At 37.0% G+C, this 22,884-nt stretch overlaps 1 protein-coding gene across 1 annotated transcript in view; it reads right to left on the bottom strand.

The window, feature by feature from the left end:
* Positions 1-10,103: 10,103 nt before the first annotated feature.
* LOC135079957 (uncharacterized) overlaps positions 10,104-22,884 on the bottom strand; it is a 218,603-nt gene continuing 205,822 nt past the window's right edge. The window contains exons 4-5 of the mRNA XM_063974606.1: positions 13,394-13,504; positions 10,104-12,933 (exon numbers count right to left, since the gene is read on the bottom strand). Coding sequence (XP_063830676.1) covers positions 11,856-12,933; positions 13,394-13,504 — 1,189 coding nt within the window. The 3' untranslated portion in view covers positions 10,104-11,855. The remainder of the gene's footprint in view (positions 12,934-13,393; positions 13,505-22,884) is intronic.

The following is a 22,884-nucleotide window of genomic DNA, read 5'->3' as shown; positions in this document are numbered from 1 at the left end:
ACACTTCATTGCATGCAGAGTTTACCTCTAATTGACTGTGTACGTTATAGATGTTATACTTAGTGTTTTAATAGAGCTTATGCTCTTACTTACTTACACTTACACAAGAACGTATGTTCTTGGTAAACCAATAGAATAAATAAATTAATTTATTTATTACCTTACTTTTACTAAGTAAGTAAAGAGTACTTCAAAAAATAATATATTTCCTTGTTTTGTCTTATTGTTTGTCAAACCAATTGTGTTGTGTGAGACCCACAAAAAATAACACTCAAATCTTTTATTTCAGTAAGCTTGAAGATGTTACAGAGGTAACCTTACGGTAGCAGAAATATTCATACATCGCACAGCTGTCTGTAGCCGATTAACTGTTTCTTAATTATGATGTTATAGGTAAATATTTAAATTAAATAAATAATATTTGTATTTATTGCTTATCATTTTTTGCGATAGAAAGAAACCACAACCGAGAGCCGACACACCAAGTCACGAGATAATGTACTAACATGAAGTTGGGGCCATTTCCCACACTACATATTTAGGAATAAATATTCGATTCGTCATTCCTATAGAATGATAGTTTATTAGGTATTGTTAACGTTTGGATTCGTTGTTATGTCGATAATATTTATGGCAATTTACCAGTTTTTTGTTAACTTTGCTAAAAGTAAAAAGATGATGATGATAGGTATATTAAGTAATGGGTATCTTAAGTAGGTATCTTGCTTGTGGGATAAGACTCTTTACATAAAGTCATTAATTTAGGCGACTGAACTAAATTCTTTACTCGAGTAAAAGATATGAACGTAAATGGTTTACGATTATCGTAGAATTACTCTTCTCAGTTAAACTGGATTTGATATACATATCAAATATTTATGTATAATATGTATAACTATGTATTGAAAAAACATTGCAGTTCTTAGGTAGACCAAAGTGAAAATGTTTATAAGTTGTTGGCATAAGCTTCTGTTTTGTAACTATGGAATGAAGCTGGTATACTGGTTTAAATTAAACCTTATCACGAGACCAGAATAAAGCGTAGAAAGCGGAAATAATTCGTTGTTGTTTGTTTTGGACGAAATTGCTGTAGCAATCGCTGGTCGTCGCTGCTGTTCATAAGGATGACCGAAACTGAAACTGCTGATGTGTTTTGGCACTCAAAACCTAAAGGTAGGATTACTGCTATTAAATATCATAATCTTAATAATTTTGGTGTTTATTATGCCACCGTTCAATAAAGCTGCTGCTCAAAAAATTGCGACAGTTGTACTACTACTGTAGGGTGTTGGTGATGTTTGCGCACGCGCACACATACAGTAACCGGATGGTGTTGAGGAAAAGAAATGCGTGAACCGGTTACCCCACACAGAGGCAAATATTCGAAAATAATATTTGAACATTTAAATAACGTTTTCTTGATTTAGATTAAAGTCCTTATTCCTATTGTAATTTTAATTTAATTTATGGACTTGTATAAAAGTTTTAAATAAATACATTTTATCATTTTGTGTATTTTTCTTTTTTATTACTATTTCTGCGCTTCCTCGAGCAGTTACCTTGAGGGATAAGCCCCCCGTTTTAATTTATTTGCGTAAGAGACACGTGACAACATGTGCAAGTATTTTTAGTCAACTTCTGGATTGACTCGTCCCTCAGTCAATTAGCCAAGATTCGCCCAAGCGTTCAGAATATTATCTCATCTCCAAATTGGAGTGCGTACACCTCAGTTTTACTTTTTAGGCTGACCTAAGCCTTCCAAAATATTATTGGATAACTTTTCCGTGTCTGAAGTTAAAACTATTTACCTATGTAACCTCTATATCCGGTTTTGCTGGTTTAACAGACTGATATTTCCTCCTGTGTTGAATCATCCGATTCTTTTGATATTTCGAATCACTACTCTAGGTAATAGTTATATGACCTCAATCGCATCGAGGTTCTTCATAACGATTATGGTATTTCGGTAGTAATCGCATTACTACTCAAGGAAATACATAATATATATAAGGTCTCGCTGATGGTTTACAGGTTGATTATTCGAAATCATTGTTTTAGTACAATTGAATATAGTTTCTTATTTTATTTAAATAGTTTAAACAAAAAATCTGATAGGTAGGTCCTGTATGTAAATACACCAGCCAAGTAAATTTAGTTACGTTCAATAGCAATGATGATAGCAATGGACGCACTCACCTTACGACACCGTTTTTCGGACGGGGCGACATAGGTCGCGAAGGGCAGTTGCAGAGCAGCTGAACCACGGCGGGGTCCCATCTGGGCGCACGGGAAGACGACGGGGCGGCGGGGCCAGTGGTCACGGCAGGCGCGCCGTGCGGAGGCACGCAGCGAGTTTTTGTTCTTGTGAACTGTATGTCGGTAGTAATCGCATCACTACTCTAAGAACCTCGTATTTGACCTCAATCGCATCGAGGTTCTTTATTAAGATTTTGGTATTTCGGTAGTAATCGCATCACTACTCTAAGAGATTCGTATTTGACCTCAATCGCATCGAGGTTCTTTATTACGATTTTGGTATTTCGGTAGTAATCGTATCACTACTCTTAGGAAATACATAGATTACCTTAATAGCATTAAGGTAAGATTCCATGAACACGGTATGAACTTCATCACAGCACAACTCACATCACAGCACAACTCAGTGTTAAATTAGGATCCAATATATTACGTACCTATGTACGAGCACAGATTGAACATAGTCGAAAACATTTTGCCATTCCTTTTACAGTTGGGTAAAAACAAAATAATTGTTTTAAATATTCCCCAAACTCATCTGCCTCTCGGTCGGTACACTCTTGCCAGAGTGGTCGTAGTCATCAGTGTGATTCACGATGAGTGATGTTTTTTGCAATACGGCGCGATTCCTCGCAGACTGCAGCTTGGCAGGCACTTTCGTTGGCGGAGCACTTACTTGCGGCCTTGATCCGGTCTCCTGATTCCCCAACAGGTAGCCATTATTATCCTCCAAATGTCGCGTCGCTCTAGACGACGTAATAACTGTGTATTTTATCGAAATGTTTACTTTTATGGTCATTTCACATTTAAACACACACGAAGCACACACTTTTTCCAATTTAATTTAATTTAATTTTTGCGGCACGAACGAGAAATTTCGATGTTACGATGCCCGCACTATCGAAGCGAATGACGACTCGACGGTTGGAGGGGTGTGACGTAAGCGTGCCCCACTACCGCCGGATATCGAGTCATAACAAGTACTTTTTTGTATTGTATGCTCTAAAATGTTCGATGCCTAGTACAATGAGAAGTGGACTACCTGGTAAATATGAAAATCTCGAGGATGCAGCGACGAAGTATAATTACTTTCAAGTATTCTTTCCAATGTCAAAAGATTCATAAAATAAATGACCAGTTGTCAAAGCTTGTAACTAAATTATCTTCTGTGAATAACATAATAAATAAATAATTCGAAAAATAAAGTATTTAGCCATGCAGGTACTTACATAATCTTCATCAGTGCTGGAAGATGGACTGCCAATGCACGCTACTAAGCCTGATCCTCAGCTATTCTCTTTCAACCGCTTTGAGCCACTTTGGGTATGTCATCGCTCCATTTTGCTGGAGAGAGTCCTAGTCCTACACTGCTAGGGCTGTCAGGTGTCCGGCTTTAACCGGACAGCAACACACACTGCACTTGTCTGCATTCGAACTCATCGTACCATCAAAATTGTTTGACCACCGATGCGCGATCGAATCGATTTATTAAATCACTACACTTTATAACACTAAATAACTTTACAATTGTGTAGTCAAGTCCACTAAAAATAAATTAAAAGCATTCTAACTGATCGATCAAATATGCTATCCGTTCAACGGAATCTACAGATCCTACTTCACTAGTGTTATGATATCTGTGCTACTACTACCTACTAATATATTTTTTTATCTTCAAATTTTTGTCAACAAACCAACTGATTGTACTAATAAATCAATAACACAATTTTACTACTGAGTCACTAATTTTCTTTGAAATAAATTTTAATTTAGATAAAATTGATTTGTATCTTTTGTTCAGTAAGCGTTTTGGTAGCTGTCCGCTTATGTATTTTATTTATAGTCATAAATAAGTAGGCCTAAATGTTGGCACGACCCAATTCGAAAAGATTTCAAAACTGACCAAACGGAAATTAAACCCTTGTGCTCAAGGCAGTGCGGCAACGAATTGATTTTAAACATTCAGCCAACCCCGATGGCAACAACCCTATCTATGTATACTTCTACAGGGTGTTAGGTAAATGGGTATATGAGCCGACACTAGCCCATGTTAACATACGCATATAAATGGTATGGTGAAGTCAGAAATTTGATATCATGATTTTAATTTTTTTAATTTTCATACAAAATATATTTTATAAAATCCGATTTGTATGAAAATTTAAATAATTAAAATGAAGATATCAATTTTCTGACTTCACCATACCATTTATATGACCATGTTAACATGGACTAGTGTCGGCTCATATACCCATTTACCTAACACCCTGTATAATAATATTATAAGAAGAGTTTGTTTGGTTGAACTCGTTAATCTCAAGAACTACAGAGGGCTGAGTGTGAGCACGTATGATGTAGGTATACTCACACTAAGCCCACTGGTCCGATTTAAAAAAAAATATTTTTGTATTGGATAGTCCATTTATCAAGGAATTTTATATTTTATGCTATAATAACATCACGCTATAACCAATAGGAGCAGATCATCAATGAAAAATCTTGCGAAAACGGGGGAAAATATTCAAACTATCTTCACGCGTACGAAATCGCGGGCATAGTCATTATTATTAGGGAAGTAACGTAGTAGCAGAGTGATTTTTCAGAAAATAAGTATCTTATAAATGGCAAGTAAGGAACACAAGCGATTTTTCATAAAATATTCGAGGATTTTTGTTGGGCTTCTCTCAATTTTCCTCAGCTTAATATTGAGAGTTTAATAGGCTGCTAAATCAATATAAGTGGAAAACGCAATTTTTGGAATATTAAGTACGGTGTTGTTTATTTTGTACGAGTATATTTTAATTTTTAAACTAACTCCTGACGGCGGCTTTGCTCACTTTATTTGATAAAGTTAAAAAATTTGATATTGTGCGACTTTTTTGTAAAAAGTTGAGTAAGGAATTAGCAATTATTATGTATTTCCAACGTTTATAAAATGAACTTTATTTATCTGGGGGCACGGCAGTGCCCCCACCAAGTCGAGCAAAAAAGCGGCACGGCCGTACCATCCTTTTCTCGAAGCAATTCAGGCCATTTTCGACCGCCTGTAACTTCGTTGTGGATAAAACTAGAAGGCTGAATTTTCATTAGCTATGCAGGCATTGTAAAGACACGGTATATTTAAAATTTCATTCAATTTGAACCAGTAGTTTAAGAATTATAACGGGTCAAAGTTACTTAATTTTGTCACTCACTGACTGACTCACTGACTGACTCACCGATCATCAAAATTCTAAGGCACTTCTAGCAGACCTAGAAGCTTCAAATTTGGAATATAAGTAGTGTTTGGTGTATGAATCAAGGAAAAACTAAAATATTTGGGGGCACGGTAGTGCAACCGCCAAGTCGAGTAAAATTTTTCAATTTCGGTCCAGTTTTCTAGATACATAACTGCTGTCTACAAAATACAAAAAGAAATGAGATCCCATCAAAAACAATACTTGTCAAAAAAACCAAGTCTCGCAACTCAGTTGTTCTACGGTAAAAAGTTGTGAGATCCATGTAATACCAAGTCCAGGCCGGGAAATCTTTAACGTTTTACATAAATATATTGACTTGGCCATCGCATGAAAACACGTGTAAATTAAATTATTTAGTGCGATGGCCAAGTCAATATATTTATGTAAAACGTTAAAGATTTCCTGGCCTGGACTTGGTATTACATGGATCTCACAACTTTTTACCGTAGAACAACTGAGTTGCGAGACTTGGTTTTTTTGACAAGTATTGTTTTTGATGGGATTTATTTATTCACGTTTGCATGAACATAATATTATTAACTTTTCTAAAGGCAGCCTAAATTATTGTGAACTGTGTCCAAACAAACAAAGTTAGGTACTTTCGAGTTAAAAATAAGTTTAAGTTTTATTATTTTAAACACAATAATATACAGGGTGTAAAAAAACCTATCACGAAGACTGAAACTACGCCTTCTGTACACCCAACCAAGTAATATTACAAAATATTATTGGTGGGAAATATTTTTTATTTTTATGATTAAAAAAAATACAATATTCCGCAGCCCGCAATGTACAGCGCGCCACGCAACGCAATGACCGTGCCTATGTGTGAGTGAGTGTATTGGAGCGTACGCGCTTTCCCGCCACTACCTACCGCGACCGCAGAAGTATTTTGTACACAAAATTACCAGATTATTCACTTCCTACATTTAAAAAACACATTCCTTTAGCATTTGTTTAGGTTTAGAACTAAGTACTTACCGACTAATCCCCTTCGACGTCGTCTGGAATCGGCCGCTCCAACCGGACAAGTTGTGGCTCGAACTGACGGCCTTCCACGTGCAAGCAAACGCGTGCCAGGTAAATCGTGTTTTGATGCGCGCTCCAGTATTCCTTCACGTACAGACTGGTATTTAAGTTCCTCAAATACGACACAATACACGCCTAGACGAGGCGGACGGAGGCACAATCGGCTGATTGTCCAACAGACGTTGTACAGCCAGAACAAAAATACGTGCATCAGTACGGTGGTGCGCTGTAGGATGTTCAGCCCGATACCTACAGCCTGCAGGGCTTCAGATGCGTTTCCACGTGCCCTCCCATAACAGTAAACCATGTTTACGTACTCACGAGCACTGTACGTATGGTTAGGCATCTTTCTAACACACATCTGGGGGCACGGCAGTGCCCCCGCCAAGTCGAGCGCGAAGCAAACACTGCCGTACCATCCTTTACTGGAACCATTTCGCCGCATTTTCAGGCCTCTATTTGAGAACCTTTAGATAAGACCAGAACGCAGAAATTTTCGTCATCTAGTAAGCTATAATCACACACTTAAAATCCAAAATTTCAAGTCTGTAGGTCAATTAGTTCCGAAGTTAAGCGAAAGCAAAGTTTCGCATTTATGACACTCACTCACTGATGATCATCAAAATAGAACTAGTACTTCCCATTAACTCAGAGAGCTGAAATTTGGTACAGAGTTAGGGTTTAATGGCCACATAAAGGGAAAACTATCAAAACTAGGAAAATCGAAGATCTGGAGTAACACCACATTCATAATAATCAATACTACTAGCGCCACACCGGCACCGTGGTGTTCGCCTGTACCGCTCACCGCTAGATGGCGCTAGCACTTTGAGCGTCGATTTTCTGCACCGCGGTGTCCAGATTTTTTTTCCTCTCTAGTTATAATTCTGATTCGTTGTCCATTTTAAAGGTATATCGTAAAAAAAATGACGATTATATTAAAGGACGACGACGTTAAATAATTATGCCACATTCTACAAAAAGAAGTGAAATCCCACCAAAAACATTCTGTAAAAAACTAGCCAAGTCTCGATGGAGCTGCTTGTTTATCTCTAAAAAGTAATGAAATCTATACAAAGTCGTGCCAAGTCTATGGTTCTTTACTGCGATTTCTTTTTTATTATAGTTAATGTTGTGTGACTTGGCCGTTGAACAATCTTTATTAAGATAATCAATAATTATGCATAAGTATTATTGAAATACGCAGCTTTATTAAGCCTACAATTCACTGGTTATTAAATCAACGTTTTCCAAGTGGCAATTTTCCATCGTCAATGGGTAGTGGTTCTGGCAACAGATTGGTGCAATGGTGTCATGGAGCACCTGGTTTTGTACCCTTCAACGGCCAAGTCACACAACATTAACTATAATAAAAAAGAAATCGCAGTAAAGAACCATAGACTTGGCACGACTTTGTATAGATTTCATTACTTTTTAGAGATAAACAAGCAGCTCCATCGAGACTTGGCTAGTTTTTTACAGAATGTTTTTGGTGGGTTCACTATTACCACACTCACTATCACACGTTCACACACTAACTATCCGCACGAGAAAACAATCAAAAGTCGCAAGCGCATTCGACGGCCGAAGAAACCGAACTGGCCGTGCAAGCAACGCAAGGCGCGAGCGGCCCCTCGCAACAAAGGCACTGCCCCGCGCGGCGAGACTGACTGACCAATAACAGTCAAGCAATACGTCTATCGAATGTGTCGTCGTGAATCGGTACTCTTCATTTTCAACTACAAATTTACGTAATTTTTAACTTAACAAAAATGTAATTTCATCACTTTAGTACAGGCAAGTCTATCAACGAATGAGATTTTAAAAGCGGCGGCAAAAATACTTTGATTAATCTTTGTTAACTAAAGATCCGTCCTAGCATACTTAATAATAATTAATGCTTTAAGCAAGCTTCCAAAATACTCAAATTTGAATGAATTGTAGATGCGCAATCGTTATTAATAAAACAATAAGAATATCAATACATTTTGATAGTTATTCCGTGTAATAAAGTTACGTTCATTTAAAATAATCACGAACAAGACGATGAATCTTTTTATGTTGAAGAATGGAAGTAATTGGTATGAAAGAAGTGCTAAAAGATATGAAATTTTGTTTAGTTTCTAAAATCAATCGAGTTTAAAAATAAAATCTTATCTTTTAATCTCCCATCGAAAGTGAAGGATCAAGAGTTTGCCAGTGTGTTATTTCTAGGCGTTCAGATTGCAGTAATAAGTAAGTTAAGTTTTATTTTATTAATTACTATCGTAAAGACGTAAAATTTATTAAGTTAGAGAGCTAGAAATAATGAACCTGTGTGTAAGAGCATTTGTCATTTGTTTACAGTACTTTTTAATGATACAAGTTTATCACATCTGCTTACTGCCTGTGATTAACGATTAAAATTACGTTTATTTAGAATCGCGTGCATAACCATTATTTATTTCAAGTAAATTATGAAGAAAGGAAGTAATGAGTATGGAAGGAAGACTGAAAAAAGAGACCTTTTTATTTAGTTGCTGAAATCAATTAAGTTTAAAGAACACACAATCATCACTCCTATCGAAAGTGAATGCCTTAATCAACGATAGGAGTAACATTGCCAGGTGTTTACTCTAGGCGTTTAGAGCGGTGTGGTGTAAGCAATAATTTGAGTTTAACTTTATGAATTTTATTACTATCGTAAAGACTTAAGTTATTGAAGTAGAGAGTTATTAATGTAAAGAATGACAGGCCTCATTCAAAAGATCATTATTCATCTGTTTACGGTACTTTTTAATGATACCTACTTACGCTTATCACACTTGCGTAGCTAATAAGACCTGTGATACTACATTGTGATAGAATAACGGTTATGCGTAAAAGCACGGTTTAGTTAACAACCTAGGTTCTGTAAGATTATTTAATTTGCGGAAAGAAACAAATTCGTGTAAAGGGTTTTTATTAATTAAAATGTAATTTATTATTTTTTAGAATAAAAACTAAACTGGTAAGGTGATATTAAGGTGTAAGTAACTAATTTAAGTACTCATTTCATTTTTACAAACTAGGTAGATTTGGATTAAGCTCAGTTCAGTTGGTCCAGTCGTAGTCGTTGAACTCACAGTAGAGTTGAATGACTCATGGGCGAGCGCGGGTTGCGGTTCGGGGCGTGGGGGCAGCGCTTGAGCGTGTGTGCGCGCGCTGCTGTCCATTTCTTATTGTAAAGACAAAAGCCTTATTGTGACGAAAATACTCAAAATTTTAATAAGGTTTCTTAGAAAAAAAAATTTTAAACAACGAATTGAAATTGATAATGTAAAAATCTTGAAAAAATATTCTGACTTTGACCTTCAATATCTCCTAAACCACAAGTTTCCCAGGTATGGTCCCAAAGAAAAAAATGATCCCCATGATGTGGAGAATAAGTAGTCTTCGGCTTCGGGATAGGTTTTTTTACACCCGTTGTATTGTTTGCTAGCTTTGATATTCCTAAATTCAATAGTTTGGGTCGCGTTCTTATAGAGAACCAATTTTTATTTATTGATTTATAAATATTAGTAATATCAAGGAGCTAGGAAGCACATTAAAACGGCTATGTTATTTACTTATCTTTTTATTTTCAATTATCGGTGTATTTGACTATTATTAGGAATGAACAACAATTATAGTTTTATGTAGTAAAATATAGTTCGTCAAGCCTTTCTCTGATATACAGCTGAAATGATATGTATAGCTAATTTTATATGACGTTGTTATAACATACTTGACAAATTTTATAATACAAAAAATAATTCTTACAAAATTAATTATGCAAAAATACTTTGATACGAAAAAACAATGTCAATAAATATTAGAAAAGTGACATTTGTTTAAAAATATATTAGAAATTCACTGGGTACAATTTTGATATTTTTAAATATTATATTCACAGTAAACATAATAATATAACAACAAGAACAACGTCTTATAAAATTAGACAAATTCTACTTACAACAATATATTAATTGAAAAAATATTACTTCAATAAATTGGCACTGAGATACTTTTTAATGTAATAAATATACTTTTAACTAGACAATCATATATTTGTGAACATTTTTAAAATATATATTACTTATTGGTATTTTTACAAACCTACCTAGAAATGCGAAAAAAACGAAAATATCTTTTGAAAATCACAGAATAACACTTTTTTTTTCAATTCCGACGTTAAAGCGACCTAATTTTCGGATATTTTTATTTTTTTAGTATAATAATTGAAATTACGTAAAATCAGTCGTGCGCAAAATTAGTACAATCAAAGCAACTTCGCAGTTTTCTATTAATTTGACTATGCATAATTATTATTAGTTACCACTAGTATTCATTTACTTATTAATAACTCTCAAAATGCAAAAATTCAACTAGTGAACATACATGTGGTTTTTGAAAAGTGCCAAGAGTTAATCAACTTTTTGAAAGCTAAAGGTGTATCCACAACACTACGAGTGTACGACATAGTATTGTGAATATACCCTAATAATTTCAACAATACTACGTGTGGTGACTACATCTACACTACCGAATTTTTCAATTGAAACAATTCATGAAGCTAATTTTTAAAGCGTCCGTTGGATTCAATGTTACTTAATACTACGAAACAATTTTTAGCTCTGGCAACACCAGATTTCAAAGACAAGAGCAAACTTTCACATTTTTCGTCTCCCTGAAAAATATATGTCATACTTATTACAATACAATCCCACTCGAATACGTTTTTGGAAAACCAATTACTTTTTACATGTTTCCCCTGAGCAAACACTTATGTCCCAGAAATATCTATTTGGCACGTTATCAAAGAGAAGAGAAGAAATTATTTGAAATGAAATTGTACATGAATTCACACTTCCATTTAATACCTACTGTTTACTCGTTATTCATACGGTAACATCAAACATAAATAACTATCTATTGATACCGATTCTCACAATGTGAAATAGTTCGCGGTTACTTGTATTCATAACGCTAGAAGCAAATCAATAGAAAACTGTGAAGACAATAGGTCATTAATAACTTACCCTAGTTTCCTCGCAATACGCATTATCAATGCTTAGAAAGACTATTTACAATAGCTCAAGTATCAAGAATAGAGTATCAATAAAGATCTGCTTTCTCGTAAAGCTGTTAGGTACAACCCTATTTCAATTTAATGTTATAACAACGATTTAACGCGTGATTTCTTGTGATGTAACGTAGGTATTACACGAGCCGACATCCAATTTGGGAATGTACATTCTTCCAAATTACTTCGCGGCTCATAAACGTGGCATTTCACGCGAGAACTAAATTAAAAGGAACTTCGACTGATGTTCAGGCGTAACTCTGAGCATGCTCGAGCGGTATGCTCGACAATTTACTGCCTTTCTCCACCCAGTTCTTTAACCTACCCCGCAATTCTTCTAAGCTTTTAGATTTCGCCTTATTTATCCTCTTATACTTAACGTCTTTAGGTTTGGTCACATTCCTGTGGTTGGACATCACTCGGTTGTAGGTCACGACGTGGTTGGGCCTCGGCTCGGGGTCGCCCTCGTCGCTCTCGGGGTTGGAAGTCACCTCCTCATCAGAGTCGTTGGCAGGCATCATCCTTTTTGGCACGTAACTGTACGACCACACCTCCTTACCGCCTTTGGGCTTGAGATCCTTGTCGTTGTCAATGCTTTTCACCTCAGCGGTTAGCACGACGCTCCTCATCCTAAAATTATCACGCCTCTGAGCTAGAAGACTGGTCTCTTTGAATTTCTCCTCGTCAGTTTTGTTTGCGTCTTTCAGCTCCTTTTCTGTGCTATTCTGAGCGCTGAGACCTTTAGTGGAATCACCGTCGACCTCTTCCTCGACGCTGTAGACCGTTTCTAGTATTTCTGGTCGCCGAAGGAAGCCATTCGACCGCCTCACTACGTTGTACTTCAAGTTAGGGTCTATGGCGTCAGATATTGACCTGACTATCGTCACGCTGTCAGGGTTAGCTGATCTGAAACGCGGTATGTGAGGGAGATTGCTGCAGTCCGAGTCAACATCCTCCATGATGACAGCGGAGTCCGAATCATTTAGAGAATCGAAGTCTCCTGTAATGTGTGTGTCTTGCAGCATGTCCCTGAAGTCTGGTATGGTTTGGGAGGTGTCGATGCCGTTGTCGAGTAGTTTGGATTGGAGAGATTCGATGACCTTTTGCTGCTTCATGATGATTGTTTCGCGGAGAGCTAGCATGTTGGTGATCTCCTTCTGCTTGCGGACGAGTCGTGACTCGAAGAGGAGGAGTTGGCTAGAGAGGGTCTTGAGCTGCTCCGCCTTCTCCCGCTGCAGGCGGGTCAGCAGTTCCTCTTGCGTGCGGTTCGCGCGCCGCCATGTTAGCAGCTGGTGCGCTTGCGCGCGGTACTTCATCCGGAGGTCCCTGCAAATAAACAATATAATATTTGTAAAAATAATACAAGCATATTATCATTTTGGTTTGATTGTTTCACTCATTGACACTCCATCATGGATGAAGTAAAAAAAGTGTGCCGAATGCCAATACTAATAGGTATCACGTGTGGTGATAATAAAATAGTACCACCTATCGAGTCGAGGTCAAATATTGATAGTCGTTAATATTTATAGGGCAAGCGAGAGGTTACGGGTTGGATCCAAATCCCATCCGAAGGAGTCAGTTTTTTTTAAGTTCAAAATTATGTTCTGCAATACTACATTTATCGTCAATTCATAAAACTTTAATACTATATTTTATGTAGGTATAGATAACTATCTAAGCTGAAGCAGCGACCCAAAGTGAGTCGTGGCCTACGAGGTTCTCCACTCCAGTCTGTTCTACACCTATACGGATAGATGGATGTATTGAATCAGTGGGTATATACCTGATGGTTCTCCTGGCCTCCTCCAAGGTGTGGGCCTCCAGTGGGTCCGTAAGGGAGGCCGCGAGCGATACATCCGGCTCCGTTGGGCTGTTCAGAGCCGACTCGCTCCGGCTGGGGACAAAAACAATAGTTTAATTAAGTTTCATCCGACCACATCATAAAGGTACCAGAAAAGCGCTGAATGCAGGCCACTACCAACCGGTCAACATCAACATGGAATCATAAAGGTAGCAGGAAGGCGCTGGACGCAGGACGCTACCAACCGGTCAACATCAACATGGAAATCATTGGGGGAGGCCAACGTTCAGTATTGGACGTTCTATGGCTGAAATGATGATGATAATGAATGTCAAATTTTTTCGTTCGTTCGTTTCAGCCAAATTACGTCCACTATTGGACAAAGGCCTCCCCCAAGAATTTCCATAACGACCAGTTCTGCGTTGCCCACATCCAGGGACAAGTCAGCGTCAAATAGTTCGTGACACCCAAAGTGGGCAAAAAGTTGACAACATAACCTTATTCCAATTGTAACAAAGATGTGTTCAATCTATAAAACTCAATGTTCCGGGTTGCTAAAGGCTAGAAAACTGGTAATCTGTTACTTAAATCCCTAAAATGCCAATTACTCTGAACCTGACCCGAAAACCTACTCACCTAAACGTTTATATTATTATTTCTGTCCGTATAACAATAAATATACAATTTCCGAACGTATCTCACAGGCCTTCATCTCGTCCCAAATGTTGCGATGTATTATTAACACCAGAATAACGAATACCCTTTGTTACAATACTCCCTGGTGCGAGAACTTGGCAGAACGCGAATTAGTTTTGACCTCACTTTTGTGGGTACACCTGATATGCTATTAACCGGCTTCAGGGTACGGTATAACCGCACACTTTAGACTAAATTGTAAGCTTTGTGGGTGGGTACCAAAGGCTACAGAATTTTACTGAAATAGGGTGAGGTGAGATTATTTTAGATAGGTACTTGAGTCGATTCAATTTCTGCCAAAAGCCTGAGATTGCATGTTCGAATACTGCTCGGGGCAATAATTTGTCTATAGTATTTTTTCAAGGAATCAAAGGGGAAAGGGCATGTCATGTCATGGTAGACAAATGGATTAAATTGTATTAATTTAATCCATATTTTTGTCTTCAATAACACGCTCATTGAATTAATTGGAGAAGCTTCTCGAACCTTGTTTACTCTATTGTTTAGCGCTGTATTTCTTCTATGAAACTTATTCTATGTAGTTAATTGTTCACCTAAGTATCTAGTTTGAAACATGATATTTTAAAAACCAGGCCACGGGGACGGGCCATCACCACAATAATTTGAAATAGTTATTCAACAAGTTTTAAAAGTTCATTCTCATCACACCCATGCACACTTACCTCACTTGTACATTTACATACATATACTCACATTACACCCATGCATACTTACCTCACATTTACATACATATACTCACATCACACTCATGCACACATACCTCACATTTACATACATACACACCACACCCATGTACACTTACCTTACATTTACAAACATATTTTATACTCGCATCACACCCATACTCACATACTAACATTTACATACATATACTCATATCACACCTAAGGACACTTACCTCACATTTACATACATACACATCACACCCATGCACACTTACCTCAATTATAACCTTGTGTACTTAACAATGTTATTACCTACTACTAGCAAATCTATCACGTAAATCTAAACTAATTTGTAACTAAGGTGGAAGAGCGAGGTACTCCCAACACAAGTATCTTACGATTACTTTCTGGGAGACCCCGGTAACTTTATTGTAAATGATTTACAGAAATAAACAATTTTTATTTAATTTTTATTTTATTTTTTTTCATGCCTAAAATATTTTTTCAAAGAGAACAAAAATAAATTTTGCGGTCAATCGACGAACTAAAGGTCAGTTGCTTTAATTGCAATAACACCAATTGACTTTACTTCAACTTTGGCATTTCTAAAGTGTTTTTGACGAAAATTTAATAGTCTTAACACAATTTGCTTTCATTTGTAAATCTAAAAAAGTCTGCATCGGCATCAAGACTTAATGGAAATTTTACATTTCACTAGGGATTGAGAGTAATCTAAAGTTGTATTATTTAGGTATAAAAAGGTCATAGCAGAACGGAACAGTCGACTACACATAAACGACACATTTTTTTGTTGTAAAATTGCAACCATACAACTACGTCCTGTACCTACGTAAATTAATGAGGCATAGTTAGCTAGCATGCAGTTCCTCGGTGGTTGAGGAATCCTTGTGAAGCTCACTACCATCATTGATCTGATTATCACTTTCCATCAGGTGAGATTCAGGCTAATTTTTAACCAATAACGGCTAAAGTATTATGTTACGTATGCCGCATACTTCACGCATACGGTATGCGTGAAGTTCTCATCATTCCGATTACGAGATATGTGCGATTTAGTCGCAAGTGTATGTTACGCTGTTAGTCAGTTAATTTGTTTGACTTTTGCTGACGTTCCTCGGAAAGTTAGGATTGGGTTGTTGCTTTCATTGACGGCATCGATTGAATTACTGATGAATCTACACTCAGCTACTACGAAGCGGGTAATCTTTGCTAAATATAGATAGCATTTACATCATCATCATTATTTATTTCTTTCACTGTAGGATCCATCCACTTTACAGGAGGCAAATGTAATTACATAGGCATGGGCAGGGCACATCTACGCGGAAGTGACGGCCGATGGGGCTGCAAGATTCTGGAGTGGAAGCCACGTACCGGAAAGCGCAGCGTAGGACGTCCACCCACAAGGTGGGCTGATCACCTCATAAAGGTAGCATGAAGGCGCTGGATGTAGGCCGCTACATCCAGGTCATTATGAAAATTATTGGGGGAGGATTATGTACAGCAGTGCAATGAACGTCCTATGGCTGTAATGATGACGATGTGTTTTTGTTACGTCAAATGTCAGCGAGACTTCAGATTTGTATGCTCTGTCACGTCATAAATGTCAAAATCACCCTGTCACTATCTTAAGCGCTAGATCTATAACTTCACATCCCACGCCTGTCAATCCCTCTTTTCCAAGGGGATATTAATAAGCCTCCCGGTTTCCTTACAGGGCAATCATGCCATCTGGATGATCGCTTGACGGCAAAAACCCCTTGTCTGGCTTGTTACGGCTAAAATTCTAGCCATGGTGTTTAGCCATTGGAACGATACGGTAAGTGTGTTGTGTGGTTTAAGTTATGGGAAAAAGGAGATGAAGTAAATATCAATACACATGTTTATTTTTAGCTTTTGCCCGCACTTCGTCTGCATTGGATAGGTACTAACAAAAAATATATACTTAGTTAATTTTATGTGATATTAAATTACTAGTTGGACCGACGATCTGGTAAAGGTCGCGGGAAGAGCCTGGATGCAGGCAGCGCAGGACCGCTCATTGTGGAAAACCTTGGGGGAGGCCTTGTCCAGCAGTGGACGTCATTTGTCTGAAACGAACGAACGACGACGATATTAAATTAATAAGCTGTTACAGTTTCATCAAAATATGTCAAAAAGTAGCTTTTCTTTTGTGTGAAAAAGCCAACCTCACCAACTTTCGCGTTTGTAATAGGTACCTACCTACCTATTTACACTTAAAAAAAATTAAAGATGTGCTATTTACTCTTAATTAAAAAATACCAATAGAAATCAAGCAAATGTAGTGTGAAAAATTGCATGCAAAAAGAACTTTGAATCTGTTACAAATGTCACTATCTCTACAGACTAAATAAAAGCTTCAAATCGAATGCTTCGAAGTGTTTCATTTCCACCCGCTCTCCGACTATAGCTTACACGTATGTAGCGCGCCCGTTACTTCATACCACGGGCTATAATTTGAGCTCAACTGAGCTGCGTCCCGGAGCCGAGCCGAAGGTTATCATGATTATGTAATAGTGATGCGCGGTTATCTTGAAAATCGCGTGTACAGCATGTAACTACGATAGCGCTTATACAGCCGCTATAACTCCACTTTATGGCTTGAAGCTGTATAGGAGTTTGTTTTAAGTGCCGCCGAAGACGGGTTAAGCACTTGATAATAGATACTTAAAGTAACATCGCAGTTTTACAGGAATATACTTTGGAAGATGGAACATAAGCTACATTATACTGTAGGACATTATTTGTAATAGGTGCGATTATGTTACTCCTATGTTTAGTGTGATATGCAACTGTTGTTAAGGCAAAAGATGAAACATGAATTCTACTTTCTTTGATAGAACAAAGTCAACGCCGCAGTAGAAGGTAATAACAAAAGTGTATTTATCACAAACTAGCGGTCCGCCCCGGCTTCGCACGGGTAGGTAGATAATATAGTTTAAGAAATTAGGATTCAAATGGTGAAAGATTTTTTCAAATCGGTCCATAAATTCCGGTAGCTATTCAATACAAAATACAAATCTTTTCTCTTAATATTAGTATTGATTCTTATCAAGGAATTGTGAAAAAGATATTATAAAATATTCAAAACCAAAACTTGACCCGAATGACGCTTAATTACGGTTTAAAATGTTTAATTATGTTAATTTAACTTTAACAATTTACATTTTAGATGACGTTGCGTCAGAGGTCGTGGAGTCGATGATCACAAAGATTTCTTGCAACAATATGATTTTAAATGGCAACATTTTATGTAAGAAACGTTTATCTTAGTAAACAAATCGTTAAACGATTAGTTTTTTGGGTTACACGCGTTATTTATAACATTTACGTACTCTAATCTGCACAAATCGGATACAAACACATTATATCATTTTGCGCAGTCGGCGAAAGGCGGAATCAAGAAATGGGCATGTGAATTAGGTTTCCTACAGGAATTTTATTGCGTTTTCTCGCAAAAACTAGATTGGTGCTTTTAGAGTTCCTTAGGGGTGTCAAAGCAACTTAATGGTATGCAACTTTTACAGAATGTGCATAAATATTACCGTTAATTAACTGAAAAAAAAATCAGAATTAAATTGCAAAAGTTTTTTTCTTTTTTTTGTACAGTCAGCGTGAAATAGTTCATGACACCCAAAGAAGTAAAAACGTCGCAACACGTCTTTGTTACAATGAGGGCTATCGTTTTAGCGCTCACCAGTTAGCGCCACTGTAGAGTAAGGTCCTGTCACTTGCTAGTAGCGAAGACAGTGGCACCAACTGGTGAGCGCTAAAGTGGTAGGAGGACTATCGCATTTGCACTCATCAAGATGGCGCCACTGTAGAGTAAGGTCAATTAATGTAAGGGACATTTTGGCCAAAATGAGTTATATATACCAACGCATTCAGAATTTTCGGCTCTATCGATTAGTATACTTGAAATGTTTGCAATACTTACATGTGGTAAATGACTTCATTGTTCCTGTAGTTCTTCGTTTCACTTATGTTATAGCACGTTACGACGCATTATCCAACAATATCGGAGAACATTTCCTCAGTACGACTGAATCGCGACTAACCTGGCGTCGCGGGCGATGTTCGTTTCTGGGCATATCGCGGAGACACGCGCCACGCCCCCGTTTCACATCTATTCCCTTCTATGATCTGAGGCTGTAATACTTCATATTTTATCGTTTTGCTACAACATGTTGGACTCCAATAAATTGTGGATTCGCGTCGTACTGTGTGTAGGTGTCAAAACATAGGTTCAGCTCTTTATAATCATTTTGCCATATATGTACCTATACTAGCTTTTTCCCGCGGCTTTTTCAAGTGGAATTCAGTTTTTCACAGACATGTTGACAACAGTAAGTGAGACATAAATCAGGCAATTCCTAATGTTAAGATAATATGTAGGTACATTAAATCCTTAAGCTGGGTTGCACCATCTTACTTTAACTTTAAAAAACGTCAAAAATATGTCAAATTCCATACAAAAAGCACCGGTTATCTTGATAGTTACGGTTAAAGTTAGATGGTGTAACCCAGCCTAACAGTTTGACTGCAGACATTTCTGCAGCTCTAATATCAAATCTCATCAAAGTTAATAACCTAAGGTGTTTATAACCCGACTCACGAATCTAAATTAGCTATTCTATAACCTAAATTAGCTATACCAAGCATCTATAGTATTATAATATTAGTATTTAATAATATTATAAATGCGAAAGTAACTCTGTCTGTCTCTCTTTCACGCCTAAATTTGATGAAATTTGGCATAGAGATAGTTTGAGTCCCGGGAAAGGACATAGGATAGTTTTTATCCCGGCTTTTGAAACAGGAACGCGCGTGTTAAAGTTTTTCTGTGACAGACGAAATTCCACGCAGGCGAAGCCGCGGGCGGAAAGCTAGTATTCTGTAACCTAGCTCCAAATATCTGTTAGAACTAATTAGATAGACGTTTTAACGTAGACGAGTATTGAATTCAAGTTATTGCTTATTAGAGCTTGAAGTTGTATGCAGATTAACTTGGATTGGAGCTGAAGCCTGTCCAATGTGGGCGGACATGTGACATGTATAATCACATTGGCGTTATTATTTTGGAACTTGTTGATGCACGTGACTTTGTCTATAATAATAATAAAACGTTTTTTCAGACATATATCCATAGGAAACTCTACAACGATCGACATCATAAAGGTAGCAGGGAAGCGCTGGACGCAGGTCGCTACCAATCGATCCAAATGGAAAGCATTGGGGGAGGCCTATGTTCAGCAGTGGACGTCCTATGGCTGAAATAATGATAATAAACTCTACAAGTAGTTGCTTGGTAGTACCAGCTACGGTCAGTGTAACCTGAAGGAAAACATCGTACCGTGAGCTATTCGTACCACAGTGTAAATCGCAAAAGAAACCTACCTAATTAATAATTATGGGGATAGCTATTGATTTATTGGAATGATATTATACTCATTGATATTTTAAGACTAGCGGCCGTCCGCGACTTCGAACACGTGGACCCCGTTTTACCCCCTTAGGCGTGGAGTTTCGTAAAATCCATTCTTAGCGGATGTTTACACCCTTTATGGACCTACCCCTACCTATCTGCCAAATTTCAAGTTTGTAGGTGTTTAATGCCCGTTTTCACCATCAATCCCTAAGTTTTAAGTGACCCCTATGAAAACGAAATTCCTGTTATGTGTGTTACCATAGGGGTCACTTAAAATTAGGGATTTATGGTGAAAACGGGCAGTAGTCTCTGAAATTTCGTGTGAGTGGTATTTCGCGTTTATATTTAAAGATAATATAAGACTTTACATTAAATACTAGCAAAAATATCTGTTTATAACAGACACCTTAATTTTATTTTCTGGTATTTGTGTTAGTCAGTAACTAACTATGCCTGAACGTAACACCTATATTGGGCTCTGATTAAATCTATCAGCACGTTCAATTATCTATAATTGACTATCACGTGCTGATACTGATATAATAATAACATATTTAATTGCTTTATTATACTAACTCACCGTTCTGACAGTTCCATTATCCTCAGTAATATAATTTCACTAAATCACCGAGTTTTAGATGAGAACTAAACCACACACTTGTCACTTTTTGTCACCATTTCTTCCAATAATGTTACTTGTTGATTCGGATCAATATTAGAGACATTAATTTATCATTTAATGCACGATTTCTGATCACAATTAACTATTCCAAGTGTAATTTAGAATCCATTTGAGTACCTAATCCACAAACACAAGTAATCAAAACTCAACAAGGAAGTTTATCAGTGAATAGTAAAAGCTATGTTTTAGATTAATTTAGACACTTTTTATCCACTTTTAACCACTTTTTTTCCACTTTTTTACCACTGACGTAACTTTTATTCTAATCGTAAAACTGTTACTAAACAATGTTATTTATTAGCCAGTACTCCGCTGGGCAAGCGTCCAGTCCTTCACACACTGACTTTACGTCCCACCGAACGTGACGTGTTCAATGCCTTATTAATAAGGCAATCTCGATTCTGTATCTAAGCCGGGTTTATTTTTAATGGAAAATATTTTATTTACACATTGACTAGCTAGGTTTAGATTTAGACAGGTTAGACACAAGAAAATACGTGTGTCCAGAATAAAAAACGTGAACATAATGAAATTTTTAACAAAGTTAACACAATCCAATTAAAAATATTTAACACTTAATTTTGAAGTAACACTAATTTTTAATTTCAGTGAGAACAACAATTTATAATTAAAATACTTGATAAACAACTAAAATATCGTGTTAAAGTCGGCGTAATCGAAGACAATGAAAATTATAAAATAGACAGGCGAATTTTGAACTGTTATAGCGAATATCAAATAACTTAGAAATAACAAAGTAAAATCATTGTTAATGTTCTCACAAAATCTTTATTCCTAACGTAAACCAATTTCTCGACGACAGCTGAACCACCGTCTCTAATTAAATTTTCTATTGTGTCCGACTTCGTTTACGCAAATATCATTTGCCTAAACCTACTAAGTTTTGTTTACGAACATTGTGTTCGTTTTAAGGAATGTTTATTACTTTCCCACAAAATATATTTTCTCTTTTCCAATCGCCAACTACTTGTCAATTGATGTTAAATTAATATGGAGAGCGGAGATATTCTACCACAAGTATTTATTTACTTAAAAGAATTCCTCGATCGCAATATAGAAATGTAAAAACACCTCGTTATGAATAAAGAAATTTGAATTTGAACTATCTAAATCCTCAACGAACACAGCCTATTCTTATTAAATTATGTCTCTTTACACAAATATAATTATTCACCTAACTACTTAGTTTTACTTATTTTTTTACAAACGCAATGTACGATAACAAAATTATGTGTTCATTCGACAAAATATTATAAAAATATAATCAAAAACTTTCTTCTTTCTTCCGATTCCCGAGCGACCCTAAAAGCGGGATCGGTTTATGCTCAAGGGCCTACAGTGCAGGACACGGAAACCGCTCCTTGCGCGCGCGCAGTTCCGGACGCGGTCCGCTGCACGCAGGTGGCGCGTTTCCGTTGGGGCAGATGGGCCCTAATATGTGGCAAGTTTTATAGAGCCAAAAATTCCACTTACATAATGGTTGTATTAAGTAAAGGGGTCTAAGTATGTGGCAAGCCCCTTAAAAAACCCAAACAATTCCAGAAACAACTAAGACCCCACCAATATTGTAATGCGTAACACTTTTTCTAGGATCAGTATCAGATCGAGATAGGTACTTTTAAGGATATGTTCTAGCCCGCGGCTTCGCCTGCGTGAATATTCGCTTTCGTAGAAATACGTAAAGCCGGGTCCAGACGGGTGTAACGTGTAATGGAATGTATCGTGTAATGTAATGGAAATAGTATGTGCAGCACTTTACATGTAATCGCCGTCCACACCTAGAATTCGTGTTACATTACACATTACCGTCTGAACACGGCTTTACTTATCACCTTTCAAAAATCGGATTAAAAACTACAAAATATTTTTCTTATTGACTTTCTTCTTAGGTATACCTATAACCTAAATCTTCCTCATC

This window comes from Ostrinia nubilalis, chromosome 2, assembly GCF_963855985.1.
Source record: "Ostrinia nubilalis chromosome 2, ilOstNubi1.1, whole genome shotgun sequence".
Classification (NCBI taxonomy): Eukaryota; Metazoa; Arthropoda; class Insecta; order Lepidoptera; family Crambidae; genus Ostrinia; species Ostrinia nubilalis.
Note: the sequence above shows the minus strand (reverse complement) of the source record. Positions and strands in the feature narration are given on the sequence as shown.